General features: G+C 45.2%; 2 protein-coding genes across 5 annotated transcripts; one reads left to right on the forward strand and one right to left on the reverse strand.

Annotated features, from left to right (window-relative positions):
* Nucleotides 1-653: 653 nt before the first annotated feature.
* LOC137902778 (histone-binding protein RBBP4) lies at nucleotides 654-4968 on the forward strand. Of its 2 annotated transcripts, none has more exons than XM_068746853.1 (12): nucleotides 654-759; nucleotides 1197-1344; nucleotides 1434-1579; nucleotides 1787-1960; nucleotides 2106-2221; nucleotides 2363-2523; nucleotides 2614-2740; nucleotides 3133-3210; nucleotides 3424-3500; nucleotides 3905-3962; nucleotides 4048-4158; nucleotides 4339-4968. In XM_068746853.1, the coding sequence occupies exons 1-12, from the start codon at nucleotides 744-746 to the stop codon at nucleotides 4399-4401; spliced, it is 1275 nt and encodes a 424-aa protein (XP_068602954.1). In that variant the 5' UTR covers nucleotides 654-743; the 3' UTR covers nucleotides 4402-4968. The 2 variants fall into 2 exon arrangements, with proteins under 2 accessions (XP_068602954.1, XP_068602953.1); XM_068746852.1 differs by having other exon boundaries at nucleotides 669-759; nucleotides 1194-1344.
* Nucleotides 4969-5507: 539 nt separating this feature from the next.
* sync (syncoilin, intermediate filament protein) lies at nucleotides 5508-9293 on the reverse strand. Of its 3 annotated transcripts, none has more exons than XM_068747056.1 (6): nucleotides 9239-9293; nucleotides 6688-8286; nucleotides 6398-6609; nucleotides 6097-6304; nucleotides 5827-5951; nucleotides 5508-5757 (listed from the first exon to the last, which is right to left on the reverse strand). In XM_068747056.1, the coding sequence occupies exons 2-6, from the start codon at nucleotides 8233-8235 to the stop codon at nucleotides 5712-5714; spliced, it is 2139 nt and encodes a 712-aa protein (XP_068603157.1). In that variant the 5' UTR covers nucleotides 8236-8286; nucleotides 9239-9293; the 3' UTR covers nucleotides 5508-5711. The 3 variants fall into 3 exon arrangements, with proteins under 3 accessions (XP_068603157.1, XP_068603155.1, XP_068603156.1); XM_068747054.1 differs by having other exon boundaries at nucleotides 6398-6612; nucleotides 9239-9292; XM_068747055.1 differs by lacking the exon at nucleotides 9239-9293 and having other exon boundaries at nucleotides 6398-6612; nucleotides 6688-8582.
* Between the last annotated feature and the right edge of the window lie 301 nt (nucleotides 9294-9594).

Here is a 9594-nt window from a genome sequence, read left to right on the forward strand (position 1 = left end):
TTGTCATTTGGTTATGTGAGAAAATGTCACAATACCATAAAATGTACAGATTATTTTTCACATTTCATGTCATAAATGTGACGAGACTGGAACAGGCGCATATCCTTGAGTTCTGTTTGTAGTTCAATGGCCGTGACATGCTCAGCCAATGGAATATCTGCTTTGTGAGAATGCCCAATCAGACAGCCTCATACTGTAAGCGTCTGTAGACGACCAATTAGCAATAAGAACGGGATGTTGTCCTTTGCCGTGAATAGATGAGCAGTTTTACGTCAGTATTTCAGAAAATATTCTTGATTATCATTTTTGTCTGATAGGGAAATAATTATGAAACATCTATTTTATTAATAAACATAAACAAATATCCATGAATCATTGCAGTAATCCGTGAAAAACAAAAAAAATAGATTTGATTAAAAAAATAATCTAAGCAAGCTACAGTTAAAATAAAATAAACTTGTATTTCGCCAACCTCGTTGGCGATCCCTTTTTTAACTTATACTTCAGGACCTCAAGCCGACCCCCCCCCCCCCCCCCCCCGCTCGTCAGCATGACCAGCTGTGATTGGTGGAAGGATGCCCCCCTCCTTTGTTCCGAGCGCGCGAATGCGGCTACTCCGTTAGCTGTTAGCTTAGCGTGGTTCGCTGGTCGCTGTCTGTAATAGAGCGTACAAGAGGGCCGCAGACAAGGACCTTTGTCTACGAATCCCCATTAATCAGAACGCTCTGTGGTCTGCACCTGCAATGGCGGACAAGGAAGGTAAAGTGAGCGGATTTGTTATTGTCAACTACAAATACTGCGGTTGACAGGCACGTCTTTTGCTAGTTTAGCTAGCGGCTAACTTAGCTGCCGTGGCTCCGTACATGGCGTCTTGAAACAAAAGCCCGGAGAACTTCCGTTGTCATTGTTTGGGTTTCCAGTTCTTATTTACTCGGGATTCACGTTGGCTACTATAAAACATAGTTAAAAGCGACGCCGCAGCGCGCCCGTCTATTAAATAGTAATTAGTATTTCTGAAACGCTGCCTATCAAACGTGAGTAAGGCCCGTGAGTTCATTTACGAGCTAATTCAGCCCTCAGGCAAGATCCATATAATTAATTGTTTAACTCGTAGATGTTTACCCTCGTCACATCTTTCACGTGTTTGAAATGAAATGTGGACCGGCTTTCATTATTAATCCGTGCTCTCTTAGCAGGCGCCTTTGATGACGCGGTTGAGGAGAGGGTAATCAATGAGGAATACAAGATCTGGAAGAAAAACACTCCGTTCCTTTACGACCTGGTTATGACCCATGCTCTGGAGTGGCCCAGCCTGACTGCCCAGTGGCTGCCTGATGTCTCCAGGTACGCCTTTGCATCCTGCACTAGTGGCATTCCTCGTTCAATAGGTGTGATTGGCACTAATGGCTTGTTTTTTTTCCCCCTTTTACCAGGCCCGAGGGAAAGGATTACAGTGTGCATCGGCTGGTGTTGGGCACGCACACCTCTGATGAGCAGAATCACCTGGTCATCGCCAGTGTCCAGTTGCCCAATGACGACGCCCAGTTTGACGCCTCGCATTATGACAGCGAAAAAGGAGGTCGGACATTTGTAGAACCAAATTATAAATAACTGGGTAGTAGCCAAAGCAGATCTGTATTGCGTACTGTAATAATGATTTCATCTCGTCGTCTGAAAGCAAAGGATTGTTAAATAAATGATTGGTTTTTTTTTTACCGAATAGAAGCCAGGCTGCTGTATATTGTAGCTGGAAGAAGTTCAATTGTTTCCCTGTATGTCTCTGCAGAGTTCGGAGGCTTTGGCTCAGTCAGTGGCAAGATTGAGATTGAAATTAAGATCAGCCATGAAGGGGAAGTGAACCGAGCCCGCTACATGCCTCAAAACCCTTGCATCATCGCGACCAAGACCCCAACTTCGGATGTGCTAGTGTTCGACTACACGAAGCACCCTTCCAAACCAGGTACATGGAGGACAAAACATTATGCTCTGACCTGCTTTTTTATTTCTTCTCATGATTATGATGATATCCAGTTTACCTCATCTGTTATTGAATGTATGCTGTGGAATCAATAGAAATAATTCTGCGTTGATATCTTTGTTCACAGATGTCTCAGGGGAGTGCCGCCCTGATCTGCGTCTCAGAGGCCATCAGAAAGAAGGCTACGGTCTCTCCTGGAACCCAAATCTGTCGGGTTCTCTGCTCAGTGCATCAGATGACCATGTAAGAGAAGTGCCGTGATTGTTTTACAATCAAAGCGTCTTTCCAAATGTATGGAGCTTCGGTGGGGCGCCGCTTTAGACATGCTCGTCACAATGAAATCATGCTGCATTGTTCATTCAAATCCTTCCTTATCTAATGTAGACCGTCTGTCTGTGGGACATAAGCGCTGTACCGAAGGAAGGGAAGATTGTAGATGCGAAGACCATCTTCACCGGTCACACTGCTGTGGTGGAAGATGTCTCTTGGCACTTGCTTCACGAGTCACTCTTCGGATCTGTTGCGGATGACCAGAAGCTCATGATGTAAGAAGGGTGATAATAAATAACTGTCCAGCAGCTGAAACTGTTCACCCGAAGTGCATCCGTTGAACGCTGTATAATTCTCCACCTCAGTTGGGACACTCGATCCAACAACACTTCCAAACCCAGCCATGCAGTCGACGCCCACACGGCAGAGGTCAACTGTTTGTCGTTTAACCCCTACAGCGAGTTCATCCTTGCCTCTGGCTCTGCAGACAAGGTAATGCAGCATTCTATCTATCTTTATTGTTGCTGCTTAATTGTATTTACTGTATGCAAAGTAAACACTCAGGATCATACCAGAGAACTTTACTGCAGATATGTGATTTTAGCATTGTTTAAAATTCTCATTCTTTTTTGTCATCATTCATAATTGTTCCACAGCTATCAGTTATTTTTGTAATCGAGTATTCTGTCGGGGAGATCATCTTTGTGGTCAATAGGAGAAAAGAAGGTCATGCAACAGCAGATATAAGAAGGAACAAACACCAACTGCTTTGTGATTTCTGTCAACTTCTGTTTGTTAGTCGAGAGGAAATGAGCTGAACTACGTTTGTGAACAGACCCTAAATGAATAACCGCAGTTATGTGTGATATGTTTCCTGCTCGCAGACGGTTGCTCTCTGGGACTTGAGAAACCTGAAACTGAAGCTACATTCATTTGAGTCACACAAGGATGAGATTTTCCAGGTAAGAGATTTATTCTGAGAGACTGTTCTTCTGTGTCGCCGGTTAAATGACATTTAGAGAAATTGGATAATGCGGATGCAAATATTCACTGAAATTTCTAGTTCTCAGACAAAATAGTTTCCCCGCTGCTTTGAACAATTTCAAAGCCAAAATCATCAACACATGCCAAGCTCACTCTTGAGATGATTTGATTTCTGTGGCTGACCGTTTCAGGTTCAGTGGTCACCTCATAATGAGACCATACTGGCCTCCAGCGGAACAGACCGTCGCCTCAATGTCTGGGACCTCAGGTAAACAGAACAGCACCTTGTGTTTTATTATACACTGAATGCAGCTGCCTCATATTCCAGATCCATTAAACAAAGTTCTGTAACTTTGATCCCTTCTGGGAGCCCCGATGTTTCACCAGCTGGTTTAACATGCATTGTTATTACCTACTCTGTAATACTGTCATCTGCATCTCAGAATTACAGTTGTTCTGTTTCTACATTACCTTATCATAATGTTAAAAGTATTTACTGATCACAGTGTTGAAATATCTAAAAAATAAAAACCCCTGGGGTGCTACCTATAATTGAGAAAGAACAAACTACCCAAAGACTCAACTTCTGAAATCCCCTCCAGCGTCCATGTTGGCGTAATCATACTGTAGCATTGTGAAGTACAATATTCAACTCCTGTGTTGGCTTTGCAGTAAAATCGGAGAAGAACAGTCACCAGAAGACGCAGAGGACGGGCCGCCTGAGCTACTGGTAAGTCCCATTGAAGCCTCAACTGAAATAGAGATTCTCCACTAATGGTCGTAATCACAATGCAAATGTCTTTTCTTTCATCTAGTTTATTCACGGGGGCCACACAGCAAAGATCTCTGACTTCTCCTGGAACCCCAACGAGCCGTGGGTCATCTGCTCGGTGTCCGAAGATAACATCATGCAAGTCTGGCAAATGGTACGGCATAATAATGCAGTTACACCGTGGCGTGATGGATTTCTGAAATCAGACCTTTAATCACGCCTACATCTGAGCCCTTTTAAGCTTCCTGTACTTGTATGGCCGTGCTGGAATTGAATCATGTCCTTGGCTCGACAGTATGTGGCCGAATGACTGACACGCCCATTCTACTTTTAGGCTGAGAACATCTACAACGACGAGGATCCAGAGGGCACGACGGACCCCGAAGCCACGGCTTAGCACCGAGTAGCAGCTGTGTGTTTAACCTGCAACCTGGTCCACAAACCGCCACACCATTAATTCCATGCAGCTACTTGTTCTCATCCTTCCTGGCTGGTGGCACATCCCATAAATCACTGTAAATACTACAAGGCTGTAATTGTGTAGCTCTAGAGCCCTTTTGGAATACTCAAAGCGGTGAACTCTCCTCTTACTGAGTAATTTATTGCCTGAAGAATTTCAGTTGTTATTCGCGGCGCATATAAAGATGTATTTTTGTAGCCAGACTGGCTCTCGCATCTACGCTGAAATATTGTAGTCAAAGCCCTTTTCAGTGATTAAAACCATTTCTAGAGCATCAGGCGTTGAGCATTCTGTGACCTTAAAGGTATATTACAATAACCATCTGTTGGATAGCTTTGACGGCTTCTTCTGCACAAGGAGGAGATGCTACAGGAAATGACCTTTTCAGACCGACGTGCAGTTCTGTTTCGACATAATGCACAGTAGCTGCTTTGACTTTTGATAGAGATTGCTTGCAGATTAGCTTTTCTTGTCTTAATATCTCATATTTTAACAGCTGCAGTTTGATCGTTATCTTTTTTTTAATTGGGGGGGGGGGGGGGCTGGGGCTGGAAGATGGAATTTTACACCAGCTACTTCAGAATCAAATTACAGCTTCGGAGTGATTTTGCGATTCTCAATGTCCATTTGTGCTTCCCATCACCTTCATTTACCCGGTAAACATTTTTTTTGTGATATAGATTAGTGGTTGAACCTTTTCTATATGTTCAATATTTGTACAGTGAGTGCATTCTTAATAAAAAAAATGTGTTTCATTAGCATTTGAGTTTCTTGATGTATGAATGTGTTACTTAAAAAGCTTAATAGATCACCGCCTCACTAAGTTTAGAAGTATTTCTAAACGACTCTTAAATCCTTCTAGCGGTTATACCAGACGACACTTTCATGTGTCTGATGTGACATTGAAGTGCTCTCCTGACTGCTGATTGTTCTCTCACTCTATTACTATGAGTTCCGCTGTTTATTGCTTCAGTCATGTTGCCCTTATAAGTACATGAACCCCCCTCCGGTCTTCATGCAGAGATATTAATGTTGCACTCAGGTTACGACAAACACAAACCATTTATTCATAACAAAATAAATGAGCTGCAATCTATCTTTACAGACTGATTAAAAAAAAAAAAAAAGTTGTGTTTTTTTATTGCGGCGTGTCAATGTGGGTAAAGTGCGTTGAAAATTGGAGTTCAGCGTATTGCAGATTAAAAAAGTGGGGGGAGAAAAAAAACAAGGATATCAAGAACATGCAATCATGTTTTTTCCATATCGTCACACGTGTGATGCTCGATGGCAGCCCTGCAAGAGAAGAGTTTTTATTATAGCATTTGCTTGAAGTCTTTTTGAATTCTGATTCAGAAGTCTTACTTGTAGAACTGCAGCTGCTGAGATAAGCTGTCTCTCAGATCCTCTATCGCGTTGGTTTTTCTCTTCTGAATCTTCAACTCAGTCTTCAGCTCTCTGCTGCTCTCCTCAAGGAAGAATATCGCTTCCTGCAAGAACGACAGTGTTATTGTTGACATTATTCTCTGCCCCTTTACCTCGTTCATTTATGGTGACATTCTGATATTGCTACAGCCCTTGCGGTCGACCGATCAATCCCATTGATAACCCCCCCCCCCTGCTGTTTTTGCCTACCTTGTACTGTCCCGCGTCCTCTCTCCTCTGTAAATGAATTATTTTCAGCTTTTGATCCAGACAGGACCTCTGGAGGTTCAGCTTTTGGATTTCTTCCTTTAGGGGTCTCAGCTGAGCCCTCAGCTCTTGGGCGTGTTCTCTAGCCTTTACTTGGGCCGCAGCTGCCGCCTCCCTCCTCTTCAGCAATGCTAGCAAAATGGGCTCATACCTGGACATGGCAAAGAAATGTTATCCAGGACCGCCACTGGGAAAATGTGCTGCCGAGATTTTCCATCTAACCAAACATAGGCTAGACAGTGACCTGTCCTCCAGCGCTTTCAGGCCACCCTGCAGATACTGCTGGATGTCCCCACAGGAGTGTCTCTTGCACTGGGTCAGCTCATCCTGGGTGACGGAGGTCTGAGTGACGCTCTGGGCTTGACGTCGCGCTTGTAGGTCTAAGATCTGCTGATTATGGGCCGTCCTGAGGTTGGAGCGCTCTTCTGTCAGCTGGCGTAGCAGCGATTGCAACTTCTCCTGGAGGACAGGAAGATTGAGGTTATTATGGTTCTTTCTTCCTTCTCAGTGTAATGAACGGATGGTTTTTCTTACCTCCTCCTCGCTTAGCGCCGCCACCTCGTGATGCTGGGTGTTCAGGGTGAACTGGTTTTGAGCACAGTCCCTAGCCATGGCGAACAAACTCCTCTTCACATTTCTGAGCTCATCCTGCAGCCCCTGTCTCTCAAGCTGCACTCTCCACACCCTCCTCTCCTCCTCTGCTCTCTCCTCCCCGAGGCTCTGAATCTCCCTTTTGCTCTCCTCTCTTCTGCCCTCTTCTTCTTTCCTCAATGAACTCATCAGCTCTATCACTTGGCGATCTATTGACTTCTCTTTATTGCTGTCCTCTGCCTCCTCTTTCTGGCTGTTCCCTCTCAATCCAAGCCCTTCTGCCAGCAGTTCGTTCCTCCTCTTCTCCAGCCGTTGCACCTCCTCTATGCACTCCTCTATCTGACGCCCTAATGCGCTCAGCTCTTTCCTGCCAGATCCCAAATCGAGATTGTCCAACCTGGGCTCTCTGTCTTCTTCAGATGTCTGTCCCGTTTCATCGACTTCAATCTCAGTTACATCGTCCTTCGTGTTCTGGCCTTCAGCAGTGGAAACGCCTTCTGTCTTTAGCCCTTCATGGTGTAGTGAGTATTTTTCTGTTCTATATAGTGGCATTTGTAAACTGAAGTTATTCTCCGTTTTCAAAGCCCACTGGCTCTCCAGTTGTTTCTTTGAGAATGCGCCCATGTTATCACCATGAAGCATGGGACTCTGCTGACTTCCATTTGAAGCTGAAACTCCAGTCACCTCATTTCTGCTTTCCTTCAAGGCTTCATCTTCCCCCGCTTCTTGCTGAGACCAGGATTCTATATGCATCGGCTGGTTCTCTAGGTGGATCAGGTTTCCTTGCTGAAGGGGGGCCAGTGTTGTTTTTGAACTCTGGCTGATGTGCACGTATTCCTGGCTTGCATCCGTACCCCAGTCTTGGGGTTCAAAGTCCATCTCAGCCTCCCCCATACAGTTGTCCAGCATGGCCAGCATCCCCATCAACTTGCCCTCGTATTCCAGCATGGTGCCGCTGAGTTTGTGACCCGCTGAAGTAAGAGGCATTTCCCTCTGGCAGCAAACGTCTGCGATCACTCCACGCCTTTCGCTGTTGGGATCCAAGCATCGCGACTGACCTTGTGCTTGTTCGTCTTCAGTTTCAACACCATCCATGTGTGTGTCAATATAACTTGTGACGAGATATGCACTGGGAGAAATACATCTTTCACCATGGCTGGCAGTGGATTCTTCCCCTCTGCTGTGGCTGTGAGAGGATTTAGTCAGGGTTGTTTCGTTGTAACTTGCAGTGAAGTGAGAGCTAAAAGGGATACCAGTGAGCCCCTCGCAGCTTTTCAGCAAGCCGCCCATTTCCTGTAAGTATGGCTGAATCAAGGCCGATTGAGCCAGCTGGGTTCCCGTAAAGGTGAGTCCAGTTTGGGCCGTGTTGCACTCGCTTCGTTCCATCCTGCTACTGTCCGGATCCGCATCCTCTTCTTTAGCGAAGAGAGACTTGAACCCAGTAGAGGACATGCTGTCGTCCAGGTCCTCCATTGGTGTGTCCTTATTCATGTAGCCACTCGCAAATGAAGTCTCTGCTGCAACTGATCTGCCATCCCTTGACTAAAGCAGATTCGTAGGTTAGACAGCTGTGAGCGTGTTAAGCGTGATGACTGCAGTTGTTGGGCAGTCTTGTTGCTTATGACAAATGCTGGGCCTGACCCATGCCTGTGCGCTTAGCTGGGCCAGGGGCGGGCGATTCAGCAGAGGGTATGCTACCGGCAGCTGTCCCACTAATCTGGGTGCCTTGGGTAAAAAAGTAACTGCTTGGCAACAAGTAGACAAACACCCCAAACAAGCCTACTCTTGCATTCACCCGACGACCCCTGCAACAGTAAACACACTAACGCAAACACATTCCATCTGATTTCATTTGATGCTCCAGTTTGTGACGTTACAAGGATTACATTACAGGATAGATCATCATAACTTGTCATTGTGCCGACGGATGGGTATTTGGACTCACTCTCCCCTGGCGAGTAAAGTAGCTGTAATTTCACCCGCTGAGGTGTTTGCCAAGACTGTCTCGGAATCCCACAGAGTGAATTGATCAAATTGTCCCAATAGTGTCACCAGCAGAAATTAGCCGGATAGAATGGGCTTGAACTGAACTCGATAGCTCACCAGAGTTTGTGCCAAACTGGGTCAGAGACAAAAAGATCTATACCTTAAACAGGTCCCATCTGTGTGTCCCCAGTGCCCGGGGCCGGAATAATGTCGAGCTATGCATGCTTGACCCAAGACCAGCTGTCTTCTTGCAGACATATGGGTGTAAGGGACAGTCCATACCACCCCGCCCCTCACAGACAGCACTAGACTATATTTGCTAAACATTGTCAACATTTTCCTTCCTTATTTTGAGCATATAAAAGAAAGTATTTGTTTCTTTCCTTCAGTAGTTGATTACTTAACAAAGTTGGAGATCATTTTAATTTTGAAACACTCTTGAGCTGAATGAATACTCGGTCTTCTCTTCAGGGGTTTGAAACTCGTAGATTAACATAATTGTACTTACCGGCACTTCTTTGTATACGTTCTTCCCTTACATGCTGTCCTCAGGTTTAAATCCATCAGAAATGAGCTGTGATTCAAAGGAACAAAGCATTGCGAGGGGACTCTAATGGGGCGGAGCAGTGTGTGCACATGAGCACTGAGAGGAGGCGGGGCTAAAGGCAGCTGATCCAGTGAGAGCAGGGCTGCCATAAATAAGTTTAGGTTTATTAATAAACGCTAAGTCCAAGGGGGCCTCAATAGGCTTTTGCACCCCATGAGAAATACTAGTTTTTCCAAAAGCTCAAAGGCTTCTGCAGAACATCTGGTGGTCTGCAATAGTAGATTTAATTTTTTTACTGTCAGAACATTTTTAATTTC

Source organism: Brachionichthys hirsutus, chromosome 13, assembly GCF_040956055.1.
Source record: "Brachionichthys hirsutus isolate HB-005 chromosome 13, CSIRO-AGI_Bhir_v1, whole genome shotgun sequence".
In the NCBI taxonomy this organism is placed as follows: Eukaryota; Metazoa; Chordata; class Actinopteri; order Lophiiformes; family Brachionichthyidae; genus Brachionichthys; species Brachionichthys hirsutus.

Bases quoted from the DNA above. Each gene is read 5' to 3' on its own strand.
- LOC137902778 (XM_068746852.1), top strand. The intron at 1,345-1,433 runs GTACGCCTTTGC...CCCTTTTACCAG, and splicing joins TGGCTGCCTGATGTCTCCAG to GCCCGAGGGAAAGGATTACA. The intron at 3,501-3,904 runs GTAAACAGAACA...TTGGCTTTGCAG, and splicing joins CTCAATGTCTGGGACCTCAG to TAAAATCGGAGAAGAACAGT.
- sync (XM_068747054.1), bottom strand. From the start codon at position 8,235: ATGAATAAGGACACACCAATGGAGGACCTGGACGACAGCATGTCCTCT. The intron at 6,305-6,397 runs GTCACTGTCTAG...TGCCATGTCCAG, and splicing joins CTGAAAGCGCTGGAGGACAG to GTATGAGCCCATTTTGCTAG. The intron at 5,758-5,826 runs GTAAGACTTCTG...CTTCTCTTGCAG, and splicing joins CAGCAGCTGCAGTTCTACAA to GGCTGCCATCGAGCATCACA.